Source organism: Pelodiscus sinensis, chromosome 17 (assembly GCF_052426305.1).
Source record: "Pelodiscus sinensis isolate ZL-2025 chromosome 17, ASM5242630v1, whole genome shotgun sequence".
NCBI lineage: Eukaryota > Metazoa > Chordata > Testudines > Trionychidae > Pelodiscus > Pelodiscus sinensis.
Genome location: NC_143068.1, coordinates 25,489,061 through 25,508,037, shown reverse-complemented (window position 1 = coordinate 25,508,037; position 18,977 = coordinate 25,489,061). Strand labels below are relative to the sequence as shown.

Genomic DNA, 18,977 nt, shown 5'->3' with positions numbered 1-18,977 from the left:
ATTGATTACAAACAAAACTAAACTGCAGTTGTGAAAGTAAAGGAACTAAGTATATTATGAGATGAAGTCTTTATTTTGTGGTTTGTTTTAATTGTTGAACTACCACTTGATGATTCAATGAGTTCACTAAAACTTGCAATGAATCTCCCCATCTGTATACATCAGTGAAGTCTCACTGTTGTTTTCAGCTCAGGCAAGGAGAAGCTTAGCCCTGATTCAATTAGTTGATGTATAATCCAGGCCCTATTTATGTAGGACCTGAGCCAGCATACCTGTTGTTTCTCTCTCAACTGTAGTAATAGTCAGGTTGTGCTTTTCCTCTCTCCCCTTCATCCCCCACTCCCAAAATATTCATCCTCTGGTAACTGCTCCATCTGCTGCCCTCTTCTGAGGACATCTTGCCCTAAGCACATTGTCTTGTCTGCGGGGGAGGGGGAGACAGCGGTTAGATTTTTGGCTGAAGTTGTTCTCCCTTCTAGAAGTTAGACAAGTTCAGATACAGTCCCTCTCAGTGCATACCCCTTCCAAATGTAACATTTTCTGCCAGCAAAGCTGGTGGCCTGAGGTTTTGGGTGCAGCCCTGGCAGCTCTATCTTTATATGTCATCTGTGCTTTTTAGAACAATGTGTCACTAATTAAACCAGCACTGAGCTTTGTGAGGAGAACTCTGGGTTTTCTCACAAAACATGGTGTGCGGCTTCTGCTGCTTTTTGTGCCGTTCTGCTCACTGCAGCCAGGATAGTGCAAAGCTTTGCATTTTAATAAGACTTTCTGACCAGAAAAAAAAAGAAAAAGGTTCCACTTTCCTAGATTGCAAACTGGTTCATTTACTTAAAGATATACAGTGATCTAGCACAGGATTTGTGAAAGCGTGTGTCTCAGGCCAACATGTATCCCATTCAGCTCTGCAGGGCCTCCATCTTCATCCTCCAGACAGATGTGGGTCACTGGGGACCTCTGTTATAAATATGGCTAGTGCTGCACATAGACACAAAGGGAGATTCACAGATGTGCCTTCATGGTTGGAAGCCTAAGATGCTTAGACACTTTTGTAAATGCTACTTAGTAAATCAGACCTTGAAACTATGGATCCTGGCAGACCATGCTCCCTCTTGCTCTGATCAGGCTCAACATGCAGGTGGCTGCAGTTGTTATAAATGTGGCCCTTAGTTTTCTGGCACTTTGCCACTATGGTCAAATAGGTTGGGCAGTGTTGGAATTCTCCTGTATTTAACAGCCCACATCAATAATACAAACTGCTCAGTGTTATCATCATTCAGGAACCAGTTTCTCTTCCTCTAGGATTGCTGGGGAGCCAAACCTCATGAGCTGGCTAGCTAATTCCAAAGCTTTTTTTTTCCCTGCAGAGGCAACCTCACTCCGGATGAAGTGGTTAACCTCGTTAATCAGGGATTACAGGATGGAGAAAGGGATTTCAACATCAAAGCCAGGTCTATTCTATGCTGCATGCGCCATATGCCAAGTAATGTATTACCGTTCACCTGCTGCTCTGCTCCCTCCTTTCCTGATCCTTTGAGTGGAGGGAGGGGGGAAAATCTCACATCTCTCCCAGTCTCGATTGAAGGATACTAGCTCAGTTTTTCCTATTTCTGCAAAAAGCAATTTCTAGTCAGATTAGAGTTAAAAAAAATTAATGGAGACTGCCTATCTCCTAGAACTGGAAGGGAAAGGTCATTGAGTTCAGTCCCCTGCCTTCACAGCAGGACCAAATACCATACCTGACAAATTTTTCCCCAAATCGCCTCCGCAAGGCTTGAATTCACAACCCCGGGTTTAGCAGGCCAATGCTCAAACCACTGAGCTATCCCTTCCTCCTGAGTTGTGCTCAGTGTTGTCAAAGCCACTTTATGAGATAGACCAGAGCATGTATCCAACAGTTAGATGACAACATCTTGGAACAGCACAGACTGCACTGAGGCATCTCTGATATGTGTCTCTATAAATTCACCCAACCCATGGCAGGTATTTGAACCCAGGAGAACAATTTATTCTAGTTCTGTGGCCCCACTCCTCCCATCCGGAAGCTTTGCATGTCATACGCATCAGAGGTGCAGATGCAATAAATTGCCCTTTTTTGTTAGTGTTTTGTTGAGAGGGGCCCTCAGAAGGGAAGCAATGTCTATGGTGGGCCCCATGTATAGGTGAGGGCAATGTCCTGTGAGATGATGTAGTTTAGCCTTATGTCCATGGGAGTCCTGAAACCTGCCTGGAAGTATATGATGGATCTAAAACTCCATAGAAAGTGGTGCTGCCTGTGTGGCTTTCTTGATTTCTCTCCTTTTCTCAGACCAGGGCAGGGGGAGGACAATCCATATTGCCAATAAGAGGTGACATATCCCCCTTCTTCTTTCAATTTCCTTTTGATTTCTGTTACCAGAAAAGCCCCTTCTGCTTTCAGTTCTGTGCAAAGCAATGCCTTGTGAAGTGAAGCATTCTGTGGGTTCCCCTCTGTCACATTCTGGATGGTACCAGTATTTCCCAGATCCTCACTTGCCTGTTCCAGCTCACTGACTCTGAATTATTGGGACCCTGAAGGTCCTTTCTTCCTTGCTGTGAGCTCCAGGGACCTGTCCAACTTAGACTCAAGATTCAAGGGTAAAAGAGGATTTGAGCTAAGGACTGCTTTGTTTCCAGCACAAACTACATTAGTCTTAATTTCAAGGAGGAAGAGAACTTCTCCTTTTTATTTTCCCAGCCTTTGCTAGAGCTGACAAAATTGCGAAATGGATGTGTTTGAAGGTTTGTGCAGCACTGTGTGTTTGACACCTACCATTTGTAGAGGGAACTGCAGTTGCAAAACAGTTGCCTGTTGCTGGTCATGACCCGTTTGCCCAGAACTGTCAGCCCAAGGGCTGAATTGGCAGCTTTGGTCCAAAAAAAAAAAAAAAAACACAGAAACAGATCCTGGCTAGTGTCTCTGGTGCTTCTGTAGCGAGTGGTCACTTTCATAAGTTCCTCTGTTATCATAGATGATATGCTCAACATGGTACTATATTATAGACACTTCTCTAAACAGTTAAAGCATGGATTGTTGATACTTGGTCAGATGCTGTCATTCTCCATTCTTCCTCCCCGTAATTATAATCAGCCCATATTTCCCAACCCACGAAGCACATATACTTAGAGAAGAGCCTTTCAGGTGCCATTCCACAATGCATTTTTAAAGGGCCTCTGAAAGTGCGCACACAATATTTTTTTTCAGCTCATATGTTTGCCCACTTGCAAACTTAGTATCTCGCCACAGAACCCTGACCCCTGAAAGATAGGCTGTAGTGCAGGTGCATTGTTAGAGCAGGGGACACACATTCTGAAGACACAATCTTACTGTGAAGGTCCTTCAGGAAAACTGAATGACAGGAAACACATTGAGAAAAGCCCCATGTTTCCAGGTGGTTGATTAGTTCTGCTACTTCCCTCTTTTTAAAATAGCTTTTCGTAACTTGTATCCTCCTGCCATTTGCATCCATGGTCTTTCTGAGGTGTGTTAATTTTAATCTTGAAACCTGGCATAACCTTGTGTCTGCCCTCCTCCCCATTTTGTATTTTAGTTTTTAATATTTTTTAGAAGTGTGTCTGATTTTTTTTCCCCCCTCTTCTCCCCCAAAGAGCAGCAAATGAGGGTTTTAACAGGGAGGTGCTGTGCTCCATCATGGTGCAGGGAGCATTACCAAATTAAATCCCACTTAGCCAGATGCCTGGAGCTTTCTGAGTTCATCTCTGCACTTTTCACCTTCTCCTTCATTAACTCATAAAAGATGGTATTTTCTTCCTTCTCTAAAGCAGAACCACTTGTTTCCACCCATTGGCGTCAGTGAAACTTACCTTCACAGCAGTTTTTTCATAAACTTAAATTTTCACTCAAAGGTTCTAGATGGTTTTGTGGTCCTCATAAAGTGGTTTTACAGGAATCTTTTTTTAATTGATTCCTATAAATCTGGACTTGGAGAGGAATATGGACTATGGGATAAGCAGAGATCTCATCTGGCACATACAGATGTATTGCTGTGGATAAAAATGCCTTCCTCCCCCAATCACATGGCCTTGGGAATAGAATCCTCTTCCTTGATGTTATTTTTCTTATGCTGCCCTTTTGTTTTCAAAATAACATACATAAAGAGAAAATGGTAAGACACAATGTCCCCTGCTACTCCGAGCAATGGTTGTCCTGTGCTCAGCTAAATGCTGTATTGTTTTTATATAATTCTTGGTCTTTCCAGCTGCTTTTTGCTCTTGTCAAGAGCTATAATGATCTGCTCTCCTTTGAAAGGCCTATTATCCAGGGCTAAAAGCTGTCACGCCTACAAACTCTACAGGCAGTGAGCGCACTTGCTGGTAGGGCTCTTCCTCTCTGGCCCTGGTCTGCAAGTCTGACTCTAGAACTATGTTGCTTTTTATAGGGCTTCAAACTCAGGGAGAATTCCAGAAAGCAAATTAAGTTAATTTTTTATATTCATTTGAACAATCACATAGGATTGGATAAGAGCTCAAGGGTGACCCTGGTGGAATGTTTTTCTTGAATCCCACTGCTCTTGTTTACAGGCTGGTCATTGGAGGTGGTGGAGCTGTGTAAGAAATATCACAACAACACGGTGGTAGCCATAGACCTGGCTGGGGATGAGTTGGTGGCTGAGACCTTCCCAGAGCATAGACAGGCTTATGAGGTTTGTTCAATTAGCATCTTGAAAAATCTTGCATAAGGTTTTTTTTTCTGATTAGTGCAGAAACAGCACAGTACAAAGGGGATCTGGCAAGTAGTTCAGATCCAAAATGGCCTACATATGTCTTAAAATTAATAGAAGTGTTTTACTGGCATAGTAGAAATATTACTTTAATTTGCTTTTTAAATTACTAATAGAGCATATATATGATTTAAGTATAAAGAAGTTATTTATTTAAATGTGTCCCAGCTGCATTCACACTCTTTGTTCTGCAGCTAAAGCCCAGAACCACAATTGATTGTAAAATGATCCTGCATTCAGATCCACTGGGGTGCTTCAGTGATCCTTCATAGGGCTGCCAGCTTATGTTGTTTTGCAGGATCAGAGCTCCATACCAAAGCTGAAATTGATTAGTTCTTCTTTATTGTCTTCAGCTGAGTAAAATGCAAAAAAACTAAATCAATCAACTAAATAGCATAAACATATGTTCAAAGTTTTTTCCATTGTAATAAACTAAGATGATGATATTTAAAAGAATACATTTCAGGTAAACTAGACCATGTTACTTTACTATAGTTTTTAAAGGAAGCCCCATGCAAATATCTCCCATCTGAATATAAGGATTTTGGGACTCTAGTGGCGATTATTTCAAGAAGTTACATGATTAGCATAGGTCAGGAGAAGCTGAAGGTGCTCAGGAACACAGACTAGAAGGATAGTGGATTTAAAAATAGTGCTGGGGGTCAGGTGATTTAATTGAGGTGGAATCAAGGAGAAGCTGAAGGTGCTCAGGAACACAGACTAGAAGGATAGTGGATTTAAAAATAGTGCTGGGGGTCAGGTGATTTTAATTGAGGTGGAATCAAGGAGATCTCAGAGGCACACTGTTGTAGTTAGTCCAACAGCCATCTGTGGTTGTCATGGGAACCAATACAAATGTCTTAATGTGAAGGCAAAAACTGGAGGTTAAGGAGAAGAGTATGGAAGAAACATACTTTGTTTTGCATGACCTTGAACTTATGTATTTTCCCAACTGGTGTCTCCGTCCACAAATGCCCAATGCTGCTTTTTAAAGCCATGCAGTACAATGAAACACTTACAGATAAGGTCCTACTTACATAGCAGTTTCTTATCCTTTTTAACATGCTGAAATTTCTTGTCATGAGCACTAATCAGGCTTGTGTTATACAAGATGAATCAATCACTTGCTCATTATGCTACTTCCAAGAAGATTAAAGGCATATAAAACAGAATGGATAATAACAATGTATCAATTAATACCTAGCATGCTATACATAGGGTCTCAAAGTCCATATTTCTCAACCAGAAGATATGATTTCTTGTCTGAAAGCCAATGACTCATTCAGACTTGGAGAAATAGAAAGCAAATTAAATCCAATTTTCAGGCTTTTTAGCCGGAATGAAAGTAGAATGCTCCCTTTCTAAATTGCCCTCACATTGGAGCTCCTCACATCAAGACACATTATCCATGTTATAAAATGGGAGACTTTTGATGAGGGGATCAGATGTCTGCCCTTGGACTGGAGTTCCCAATTTTCAGTTGTGTTCCCATTTAAACTTTGGTTGTCAGGAGTCTGTAACTGTCATTACAATTTGGAATAGTAGGGAGAGTTCTGTCTGTGAATAATGGGGAGAAGCCATCTAAAGATCTTAAAGCTGCAAGTCTAGGTAATTAGCTCATGCTAATCTCCTAGGCAAGCAATGTTATAAACCAAAGAAACATGCAGAGAGGAATAGGCAGTTGCCTTGGTTGGGAAGTTCTAGGTTATTTAGTGCCAGAAAGGCTGTTGAAAGGGATGTCTTTACAGCAAGCAGTCTGAGGATTATAGATCTCCCCTCCACTATTTTTTTATAGTCTTCTAAATGGAAGATTGCTAAATGGAATCAGGGGGTGTGATTGCAGCTCCTGTAGGCATACCTGAACTAAACTTTAGTCCTGTTATCTCAGATCATGGACCAGGGAAGATTTGAGAGCATGTGTTTTGATGTGAACTGTACAGACCTGCTTGGAACCCTGTGTAATTCTTGGGCAGCTACCCCACACTGAAGCATGCACTACTGAAGCTTCTCTTCCCTGGGACCTGAGCTAGCTAGATTAAACCTAGCCCCTTAAGTCTGCCCAAGCTGTGTTTGTACCTCTTTGATAACAAACTTTAGGGGATAAACATAGTTGTTTTCTTAGGAAACTCCTCATGCAAACTGCATATCAGGATAATTTGCTTCATGCACATGGACTTGGCTAAGCAAGCAGGGAAAAGGATGGGAACTGGGCAGGCAGGGTGACTTGCTGTGGACGTCATTGCCCCGAGAGCTGGCCTATGTGTTTAACATACTTTGGAAGCAAAATAGTGTTTAAAACAAAACTTTGTTTATCTTTAAGGCCTCTGGCTTCACAGTTACTTCCTTCAGTCCTGACACAGTCAAAGCTCCCACAGGTTTCAGTGGGAGTTTCGCCTGAACAAGGAATCTTTTGGTCTTAAATTGTTGCCTGTGGGGTCTCTGAAATGCATTGCACAGAACTCTAATCTGAAGGCCCCCTCATGCTTCATTGACGTCAATGGCAAAACTCTCAACTCTTATTTAATCAGTCATAGGGATCAATAGGAGAAGCTATGTGCTCTGATGGATCAGAACCCAATCCAAAACTCATTGGAGGCAGCCATTCCATAGATTTCAAGAGGTTTTGAATTAAGATGTTAATCTGCAGAATTCCACAAATGAGCAATTTCTGACGTGAGTGAAAGGCTGGTTTGAAAGGAGAGACTGATTAAGCTTAGTCCTGACTTCATGGTCAGCCTTGAGGGTAACTATTGGTGTCCCTGTTCTGTGCTGGACATATGACAAGCATATGTTTAAACAAAGCTAGCACTACAGACATGGGGAGTCTCCATTTTAATTTCAGATAGATGCATTTCAGGCTTTTCTTATTAACATATCTGGCAGAGCCATGTCTTACCAGGTAATTCCGAGTGGAGCCTGGCTGCGTAGTAGCTGCGAACTGAGTGAAAAATTCATAAAACACTTGAAAAATTCAGTAATACGGAACAGTTAGAACAATCTTCAGGAAGGTACGCGCATGTGTGTATATGTAACACATCTGCTCAGTGCCCACTCCCATTTCAAGATTTCAGAATTTGGGGCCCTGTCATAGGAATTGGTTTCGGATTTTCCAGATCCATAGAATCTCCTTTAGTCACTGATGAAAGGTGCTAAGCTGAGAGCCTCTGCGACAAGTTTGGGCCCCCTTTCCAGAACAAGTTCGGCACAGGCCAGTGCAGTGGGAGCTTCCCCCCTGTTCCATCACATCAACCAGCTGCCTCCTGGGAAGGACAAAATGGTGTCTGTGACTCAATTAGTCCTTGCCTTTTCTGCTGAGACTGCTAGCAGGCAGGACAGTGGTGAATGTGAGGGTGTTTGTGTAATGTGAACACCAGGGACTGGACTGAGACTTAGCAAACTCACTGTATGTGGACTATGAATAACTGCCAGTGGGTGACTCCTTTCATTCCCTAGTGCTGGTTGAGCTTCCTGGACATTCACATATCCAGCTCCTACATTGTCTGACATTGGTAACTGATTTTCTTCTTCTTTTGCTTGTGTTGCTCCACAGTCATTACTCCTGGGATTGACTGTTCTGGAGCTCTCAGCCTAATGGTCTGTTGAAAGCATTCATTCTGTCTTGAAAGCTGAGGAATCTATGGTGGGGTTGCTGTCCAGATAGTTTATTCACATCCTTCCCACACCCTGGTGCCTCTCAAGTCCCACAGCAGGGTTTTCACTCTTTGCTTCATGTGGGCTTTTCCAGGAAGCTGAAAGATGTGGCATTCACCGGACTGCTCATGCTGGGGAGATTGGATCACCATTGGTCATCAAGGAGGTAAGACGCCCCAGGGCAGGGCAGTGGAATAAATTACAGTGGAGCTATAAAATATTTTGTATTATAATGCAGAGGACAGAGGTGGCCAGGGCCAAATCCTTGCCCATCACTACTGGGAGCCAAATCCTTCCCTACTCTAAGGTAGCAGGTTTTGTGCATCATGCAAAGAGGAAGCTGGAGATTGAGCCTCACATAGTGCTCAGAAGAATCAGGTTTGCCTAGGAGCTGGGTACCCTTTACATGCAGGCAGTGGATTGGCATCCTGGAATAGGGTTTGGAGGGCTCATGAGCTCCTGGGGGCCTGCCTGATGCTCTGGGGAGCAGAAGTCCAGCCCCAGCCCAGAGCTAAGAGATGTTACATGTTGTATGTTCTCTGTAGGCAATCAATGTTCTGAAGGCAGAGCGACTTGGGCATGGCTACCATGTCCTGGAAGACCCAAGCCTTTACAAGGAGCTGTTGGATAGGAAGATGCATTTTGAGGTAATGACTAATTCTGCAGGGGAGCAGTTGTGTAACCGTCACCTGAATTTGTCTGAGTGAGAGATCTGCCCTCGTTGTTGCACACCCAATGAGCACTTTGGATCATGAAAATGGACAGAAATGCTTTTACTAGAGGGGTGAAATTGCTGCCATGTGGAGTCTAATCACTGACAGCGTTTAGAGTGAAATATGCCCTCCACACCCTGCTTGAATTTGGCTGAGGCTCTTGGTAGAAACGAGACATATAAGGCTCCAGCATTTGACTGACTGGGCTGTGACTCAGAAATACAATGTCACTGAAAGGATACAAGTTTGGCAACTTTTCTGTGCTACATGCCAGAGGACATGCCATGCTCTGCCTTGGAGCAAAGGAGACTATAGTACTGAGTCCATCTTCAGCTCATGCTTGGAGCAGCTCTGGCTCTCTGGGTAGAGAGATGCCTTTGACCCTTCCCAGCCTGAGTGTTAGGGTCACAGTGAGGAGAGTGGTGGGAGATGAGATCTTGAAGTACTTTGTGCTTCTAAAAGGATCCAGCTTTGGGAGCCTGTCATCCTCAGATGTTCAAAAAAACGAGATCCAGTCTGGGCCTGTATATGAACCCGTACAGTAGAACCTCAAAGATAGAAGCACCAGAGTGACGGACTTAGGCCAAGAGGACATCCTCTGGAACTGGACACCCACACCTTCCCACCCAATACTTGACTGATTTGGGGCTTCAAATGGGGATGGATGTTGGAGCTGCATCTGCTGGGTATGATGGGTCAGGGCTCAAGGTAGCAGATGGGAGTTCAAGGCTTCTGACCCTTAGGAGAACTAGGGTTTCAGGCCTTGTGCTCCTTTCCCGACTTCAGCCCCAGTGCACCCCTGTAGCTAGAGCCCTGGCACCCTCTGTTGAAACGGTGGAGAGCCATGGCAATGTCATACGTCACTACTCCCTCCAATGGGGGCTGTTCTAGCAGAAGGTTAGGCTGAGTTGGGAATGATAAGGGGTTTCTGTGCATATGCAGAAACATGTAGCCAAAAGAGTGTTCAGAAATACTGATCTCCAGTAGCCATTGTGGTAAATGCTCATTGCAGAGGATGGGATTTGATGGTATTGTTGTTTCCACAGACCTGTAAATCTACATGGTCCTTTTTAGGACAGCCCCATACAGAGATTGCATCATAACTTGTCTCTGTGTGCAGCATTATTACGGAAGAAACTGACTTTGCCTTTTCCCCACCTACGTATATAGACCTGTCCGAGGTCCAGTATCCTCACCGGAGCATGTGATCCAGATTACAAGAAACACCCAGTAATTCAGTAAGACATTTAAATATATTATTTTCAAGTAACTAAGTCAGACTTCACTTACGTATAGCAGCTTTATTACTTCTCATGTGAAGTAAGTTCTAACCATTTGCCAGAGTATTGGGCATTGGCTAATAGACCTGATCAGAGGACCTATCATAAATATGCTGATAGCTCTCCTTAAGGATAAAACATTTTCTGGCCTCCTCTGCTCTAAGCTAATGGGGGCTAAACCCCAGATTGCAGTGCATTACTGTCTGGTGCTGGAGTTGGCAGTGGGGCTCGGTATGTTGAATGACTGTCCAATAAATAATTTGTTAAGAAGTGGGAGGAGTTGTTAGCTATGTACAGTTTGCATTCCAAAACTTTAACTTTGATAGGAATTATTTATGGAGCTGGCTACAAGAGTAGCCAAACTAAGTGAAAAGTTGTGAGTTTTCTAGTGTATTTTACACTTGGAAAAACACAAACTAATATTTGTCCCACTTTATATTCTGTTTTCCCAGATTTATGAAAGATAAAGCAAATTACTCTCTGAACACTGATGATCCTCTCATTTTTAACTCTACAATTGAGACTGATTACAAAATAGCTAAGCAGTTCCTGGGTTTCACTGAAGAGGAGTTCAAGAGAGTGGTAAGTTGTCTTGGGCTATTCTGTTGGAGTCTAACGTGAGTCATCGTTTCTGAGAGACATCTCATTTTTAAACCTGAAACCGGAAGAGAGTTCACTGGCATTAAAACTGTGGGGAGAAAAAACTGAATTATGTGGGGCACAACAGCAGTGTGAAGGTAGCTTTTGAATCCACTTCAGCGGGGGAGATTGGAAAAGGAGGCAGGCATTGACATGGGATGGGACATACTAGTGGCCATCTGGAATGCATACAGAGAACAGAATACAAGATTCTATTTTGACCAGGATGATCTGCAAAGGTGCAGCCCACTTGACTCTATCCTACTGCTTGGCGCTTTACGAGGGATGAGTCAAAGCAGAAATTGTTCACTGACTAGTTCCTCAAACTGGAACTAAACAAGAGAATGCGGAGATGTCGTTCTCTGCCCTTCCCTGTGTGTGAAACTATAGTAGAGTTGATTTGACCGTGATCACATGTGCATGAGTGGGAGAGTGCAATTAACCAAGTGTAACTGATATACAAACCAATTGGTTACAAAGTTGTTTGCTTTTGCCATGACTTTTAGAGTCATGTGGTATCTGCCATTGTATTTTTGCATGCAGGTTGGCATGTGCAGAGTCCTGAAAATGTAATAATTCTGTTTTTCATCTGCTTTGTACCTAAGATAAAGCGGCAAAAAATTAGTCTGATGGTTACCCACAAACGAGGGAAACTTCAGAGGCTTTCCTGTTTCACCGTTAGAGATGCACTAGTTTGAAAGGAGGTATATGTTGTCCAGGCATTCATGCATCCCACCATACCTTGAAAACCAAGTCGATTTCCTTTCTGTGTGTGGGAGCTGAATTTCCAGGCAGCACTTTTCAAAAGGAAGCACTGGGCCTGTTATCAGGAACTTCATTTAAGGAGCAAGAGTCTGTCTTCCTGAAGAGTAGATTTATGCTTTAGTTGTTCCTTCCACATGTAGACAGCTCTGATCTTTACATTGTTAAATCTAAGGGAAGTTCTACTGCAGGCTACTGTTTAATGAAAGGAAGTTTATAAATTAAAGAGACACACATTACTGTGAATTGTTCAGGGAAGCCAGTAGTGAATTTTGTCACAACAGCAGCCTGTCAGGCAGGGCCTGATCCAATGGGAGTCTCTCCCTTGATTTTAATAGGCTTTTGATCAGGCCCATGAATTTCACATCCTGGAATCTGATAAAGGAATTTAAGACATGCAATCTATCTCCTGGCTTTTTATGCTTCTTACAAATACTGGATAGGATCAAATTCCTTTGAAAACTGAGGCTGATAAAAAGAGCTCAAGAATAGCTGTGCTAACCAAAGTGTTTGTTTTTACACCAACTCACTAGTTCATACTCACTGATGCATAAAGATTTGTGCACGCATAGCCTCACCCTCACACTTGTGGATATTCCAAGCTATATCTGTCTCTTTATTTTTATTTTTCCCAGAACATCAATGCAGCTCAGTCCAGCTTCCTGCCTAACAAAGAAAAGAGAGAGCTTCTCAGTAAGCTGTATGAAGCCTATGGGATGGATCCAGACAACCTATTCTAATCCTACTTCTGTCAGCTGGCTAGGTGCAGTCACCTGTCCCCATGTGTGCTCAACTCCTCTTTGTTTAGTGGGAGCACTGTCGTGGGGGAGGAGGTGCCAGGGCACCAGCACATAATACTGGTGGTATTATACTGATCTTTACAGTCCGAGGCATGCACTATAAAGCAGTATTTCCATGGTTCCATGGTATAGCTCTACCTGCAGAACCATGGACAAACTAGATATCTGATTTCTTATATTTCTGACACACAAATGTACAGGTGGAGTTTTCTGGCCTGATTCCATTATGGCTTATGCTAGTTTGACATCCTGGTATAAATGAAAGCAAAATAAGGCCCTCTTTATTTGTGATGGTGATATAATTTTTTTATGTGACTTTATGGTGCTCTAGTTCCCTTGCTGATCTATCTTAGTCCCTTTCTGCACTACATTAATCTTGGTGAGCTGCAGCTGTGGTCAAACTATGGGAGAAGATGAGTTGGAGCCATGTAGTTTAGACACACCCCTAGAGAGGGCTAGTCATGCCTTAGGAGAAGGCCTGACCTGAACCTGAGCTGAGCACTCTCAAATCAGCCCTTTTAGGAAGGGACCTCCTGAACCAATCCCCATCTGCACTATCACCGTTCCCACCTTGTCCTTAGGGCTTGGCCTGGTGGGAGCTTCCCACTCCTGACAACTCCTCCTCTGGCCACCTCTTGCCCATGGGATCAGCATGGTGGTGCCTGTCTGTCCCACTCCTGCCAGCTGCCCCTACCTTGCTGCGCTGAATGTGCTGCAGAGTGGGAGGTATTGCAAACTTGCAGCTTGCCCAGCTTAGAAGGTCAGGGTTTTTTTCAGATCTGACCCACCTACTTTTCTGGCGTGTGGAAGACCCCAGATTAATTCTCCTCAATACCTTATGAAGAGGAAAGAATTGAATTTGGATCTCATACATTGCAGGAGATGGCCCTAGCTTCTGGGCTGTGGCATCTTCTGGTGTGGGGCTTTCAGTCTTGCTGCTGAATGCTATTCTCTTGTATATAAATAATTAGTCATTAGAGTCCAGACTTCAGGTTAGGTCTCTCATTTGCTGAAGGAGTGCCCTAACCACTAACCTAGCACGTCATTCTCTCTCTTCATCGTCATTCAATGTGGCAGCTCAAAGTTGTTTATGAAGATATTGAAAGAAAGTGAGAGACTCTGTGTCCTGATGTGTAGGGCACTTTGTTGCACTGAGCGGAGGACCACTCTCCCCATTCAAACATTTTTTTTTCCACATTGGGATGAGGAGGGGACTTAATTCTGGTCTCCCACCACTGGACTAAAGGTTATAAGTGAGGTTCTCGTCCTCCCCCAAACCCTCTTTTGTGATTTCTTCTTTGCTTTTGACAAATGGCTCAACTTGAAAAATGTCACCTTGGAATGAAAGCTTTTGCTTCAACTTGACTTTTCAACTTTTTGATTCACAACATTTTTTACTAAAATGCTTGTTTTCAATTCAACACAAAATGATTTATTTTTTATTTTCTTAGAATAGCCAACGAACTGAAAAATTGTCTATCCAGCAAGTTGTAATATGCATGTTAGAATCATATGCGCAAACTGTCTTCTGACACTAGTAGTTACCAAAATAAATAGCAAAACATTTCAATACTACAGTTTATTCTTTTTTGCATGGATAAAAAAGACCGTGTTAAAACACAGTTTGGCCATAATTGTATGTAAACAAGATATATTTTGTATTGCAAATAGGGACTAAGAACAAGATGGAAAATGCAGCAGTGGTTGCATTTAGGCTTTTTTGTTGCACAAATACAGTAACTTTTTTTTTTTTAAATTAACAATTTTTGTATTTTTTATTTATTTAAAAAAAAAAGCTGTCTCGCAAGACCTTAAATCTCCACAATGTCACTGCAGGTGCAAGCATACAGCTCTGCTTCAGGACACCAGAGGGTATGTTTGGGGAGTCCAGAGACTTCCAGTGGTTTGCTGAATGTACCTATAAAGTTAGTGCACATTTTTCCACTTTCAGGACAAAGTTCTCCTCTCAGATTGTCCACTCCAGCATTCTGCACTTTCTTTGTACACGAATCTAATTCCCTGGGGCTGAATTTTGCTCTTAATCTAGTCTGGGTCTTTTAAAGATACTTAAAAATGTGGTTAACATCTATGTTTAATCTTTCTGTCATCAGCTAGCTTTCAGGCACCATTAATAGGGCTAATAAACTAATGAATTAAGGTCCAGTATCTAGTAAAATGTCTCAGATGTCACAAGTGCTTCAGAAGGTACTTAGCTGAATTCTTGCTGGAATCCCTGTCTTTGGTACGTTTGAGAATTTATAAAGAAAATATTAGCATAATTTCTATGCCAGTTTGGTGTATTATAACACTTCTCTTTTTTATGCAAAGAAATTATTGCATGTTTTAGTTAATTGTAGGATTTTGATACTTTCATCCTCCTAAGACTTTGTAAACAGGGCAGAGGAAGCTAGGGTCAGGAGTGGGGAGAGTACCAGTGTCACAAGGGCTGCAAAGACCTGGACCCCAAAGCTACAAACACCAAAAAGTTGCCTTTGATAAAGGGCTATGTTCACCATTCTCCTAGACATTGGAAGACGGCTGGGATTTACTGCTCTCATTTCAGACATCAGCAAGCCAGAGTTGGGTTGCTATATTGATTTTTATAAATGAATACAAAATTCTCTTCTCTTAAATACTTTGTGCATGTATACGCAAATATATAAATGAATTGTTTTATTTTTTTAAAGCCAATGATAAGTTGTCAGTTCTAAGTGGTTCTAATATTCTCTACAGTCTTGTTATTGTTTGGTACTCTCTCTTCAGAAATAGCTTGTGAACAGCTATTTGCATTCTGGAGACTCAGAGTAAAATATTCTGATTTAATAAAGAACACTTTATTTTAAAAATAATTGTATTTCTAATTTCTGCTTAAAGACCTCATTAGGAAACTATCACATTCTGCCCATAGTTCTAGCTAAATGAGACCCACATTTTAGAACTTGGGGGATAATAGATTCTGTGTGTGTGTGTTATGACATGGTTAGAACAGAAGACTATAAAAAAGTAGTGGAGGGGAGATCTATAATCCTCAGACTGAGGAGATCTCTGCCCCCGGATTAACAGAGAGAGGCTGGTTTAGAACCAACAGAAGCAATCGGGCAGTGGAACACCTGGGGCTAATTGACCAGGCCTGCAGGGTCGGGCCAACCTAGGCCAATTAGGACATGTAGGGGTAATTAAGAAAAAAAGTTCAGACTGGCTATAAAAGAAGCTTGCCTGCAGTGGTAGGATGTGTACAGCTGGGAGGAAGGAGGAGGGCACTGCTGGGCATGGGAGGAAAGATGATCACAACTAAGAGGACGAACCAGAGAGAAGGAAGATGCTGGGAAACGTGTGGGGAAGTAGCCCAGGGGTCTTGGAGCTGTATTCTAACAGGTGTCAGGATTCATACATGCAGCTACTATTACAGGGCCCTGGGCTGGAACCCAGAGTAGAGGGTGGACCCGGGTTCCGCCCAACACCCACCTCCCCATTTCCTCTTGGGGAAAAGGACTGTGGAGTTTCATCTCTGTTAATCATACACTAGCCAATAATGACAAGAGCTCAACCTACAGCAAAATAAAGCCCTGGGTGTGGTGTCTAAAACTGGGGGCTGCTGTGAGCCTCTGAGGTAAGCAAATCCTCCAGGAAGTGCAGGATCCACCAAGTTTTCATAGGAGCTTTGTCACAATATATAATAACGTTGCCAAAATATTAAGAAAGATATTGTTGTTCTATGGGTAACTTGAAATTTCCTCTCACCTCCATACCCCTAGCACCTATGCAGGCAATTGCAGCCAGTGGTAGACTCCATGCAGTTGTACTGAGTGCCCCCAAATGGTCTCTGGTTTCTTGAAGGAAGTCCCAAAACTGGTGGCATGAGATGGAAGTAGAGGTCAGGATGGACCTATTTTCCCATTTAGCAGATGGGTATAAATTGAAACTAGTATAACTGAAATAGCAGGAGTTGCACCACTATGGAATGGATGCCTCTTGGATCAGAATCAGGCCCTGGCAGATGTCATTCAGTAACTTTGGGGTCTGATTTTTTTTTTCCTCATTGTTCAAGAGAGACTCCTAATTTGTATCAAGTTGGTGAAGTTACACTAGTGTGGGAAAAGTCTCCTATTTTAAGTGCAAACACGTTTCTTGTTCAGACATTGCAGGCTCACAACTTCTTCAGAGCTGTTGATACAAGCTGTTCCAGTTTCACTCATCATTTCCCCCATTATGCTCAAAGAAGGGGACATGACATTGCCAAAGTGGCTAATGTTATTACTGGGCCCTGGGCTGTGATTTTTCTGGCGTGTAAAAAACAATGCTTTATTTCGTGGGTTTTTTCCTTCTGAGCTGTGCAGAATTAATCAGAGCTATGAAGCAAAGATGAACTTTAAACTACTCCCTCTGGCCATTTAAATCCTACTGTCAGCTCAATTTTGGAGGCCCGCTTTTGCAAGGGTCTCCTTCCAGTGTCCGTGATCAGTTTCAGAGGTACCGAACACTTGCACTTCCCATTGAAGACCGTGGGAGTGCTGAGGGCCCAAAATTCCTGAAAGCCAGGATGTTACTGAATAGTATGATGTGCTTCTTTTTTCAATGCAATTGGTGATGGCAGCTGACATGAATCTTTTACTCACTGGGGAAACCTGATACCTTCTGTCTTTCCTTTCCCAGTGTAATTTACAACAGCTGATTTTGGTTAAAAATAAAACATGAATGCACACACTGGGAGCTGAGACACCAAAGATTTGCCCATCTCTTGCTGTTCTTGAGTTTATACATGTTTATTATTCTATCCCTCTGCTCTGCCTGGCTGCTCCCTTCTTGTGAGCATGTGGGAGAGTGGGTAAGATGTGAATTCTACTCAGCTGGAGAGTTAGACACCAGGAGACTTCAGGATGTAAAGCCCAACTTTATTTTTACTGAAGGCACAGAGAATGTGGCCAGTTTGCTGTTGATTTCATGGGAAGAAGAGCTTGTGTTCATGCCATGTTGAAGCAGTGTTGGCAGCATGATCCAGCAGAAGTTGACTGACCTGGGTTTGTGGTTGTGAGATTGTCTCTCCCCTCTTCCCCCCACCCCCTCCCAAAAAAGGCCAAATCTATACCATCTTATCTGCCAAATCCTTGTTTTCTAAGCATTCCAGGGCCATAAATGTCTCTATCCTGGTACCACAGTCCTCTCATTTCTTAGGCTCCATGAAGATTTCCTGCTCTAGTACTGCATTCTGATCTCATTTATGGCCTTGTTTGGTTTGATAAAATTGAAATCATGAAGTTTTCCTCTTGCCAAGGAGGAGAGTTTGGTGTTGGGTCACTGTGTAGGAATGTTTTCCTTCCTTTTTGCTTTGCCCTAGTCCAGTGGTCATTAACCAGTAGATCGGGATCTACTGGAAGATCTTGGAGCCTCGGCAGGTGATCCTGACTGGTTTTTCCAAGAGGCTATCAAGCACAGCACTTCAGCTGGCCCTCTCCCTCTGCTGTGCATCTCCTGCACTTTGCCTTGGAGCTGCCTCTACTCCCTCCTCCCCCAGGAGCCTCCTGCTTGCTGTGCAGAGCAGGGAAGGGAGAGGAGGGGGCACAGATGTTAAGGGAAGGAGGCACAACAGGGCTTGGGGGTGGGGGAAGTTTACTGGCTGCTTTAGAGAGTGGTGCTGGGCCAGGGTACGGGTGAGCTTTCCTTAGTTCCACTGCATCACCTCCCGGGAGCCATCAGAGGTAAGCAGTGTCCAGCTGGAGCCAGCTCCTGCCCCAGCCATGTACCTCCTCCAACACTCCAGGCCCCTGCCCTAGTCCTGAGCCCCCTGGATCCAGACTCCCTTACTGAGCCTGTTCCCTGAACCCCCTGCTGCACACCAACTCCCTGCCCCAGGCTTAGCTCAGAGCCCCTCTCACACTCAAAATCTGGTCTTGGGCTAAGGGAGTTAATGCCCCAAACCTCTGCTCCTGCCTAGTGAAAAGGAGGGGGGGAAGGAGGGAGGACAGAGTGAACAGAGGCAGGGTCTCGGAGAAGAGGCACAAAAGAGGCAGGGCAAAGATATTTGGGTTTGAGGTAGATCCTGGATTGCATTTAAGTTCAAGAAGTGATCTTGGGCTCATAAAGGTTGGAGACCCCTGCCCCAGTCACGTGCTTTAGTGCTAGAGCTCAGAGAGTGGGAAAATTGTTGTGGTTTAGTGTGGCCCCATGATTACAACTCCTGTTTTGTGGGAAGGAAGGGCTGGGATGGCACAGTGATGCAGCGCACTCCTGGAGATGGCATAGGGCCCATTCATTAGTCTTTGGGAGACGTGAAAGGAAAACACAGCATCGGATTCCAGCTGGTCTCTTGGCCTCTTACGGAGCTTTAATTGGATCCTGCTTTCTTTCATGGTGCATGTGGAATTCTGGTCATGC

General features: G+C 43.4%; 1 protein-coding gene across 1 annotated transcript in view; it reads left to right on the top strand.

The window, feature by feature from the left end:
- Positions 1–17,684, top strand: part of ADA (adenosine deaminase) — a 51,104-nt gene extending 33,420 nt beyond the window's left edge. Inside the window, exons 5-11 of the mRNA XM_006132250.5 lie at positions 1,368–1,483; positions 4,561–4,682; positions 8,506–8,577; positions 8,957–9,058; positions 10,295–10,362; positions 10,857–10,986; positions 12,441–17,684. Coding sequence (XP_006132312.3) covers positions 1,368–1,483; positions 4,561–4,682; positions 8,506–8,577; positions 8,957–9,058; positions 10,295–10,362; positions 10,857–10,986; positions 12,441–12,545 — 715 coding nt within the window. The 3' untranslated portion in view covers positions 12,546–17,684. The remainder of the gene's footprint in view (positions 1–1,367; positions 1,484–4,560; positions 4,683–8,505; positions 8,578–8,956; positions 9,059–10,294; positions 10,363–10,856; positions 10,987–12,440) is intronic.
- The last annotated feature ends 1,293 nt before the right edge of the window (positions 17,685–18,977 follow it).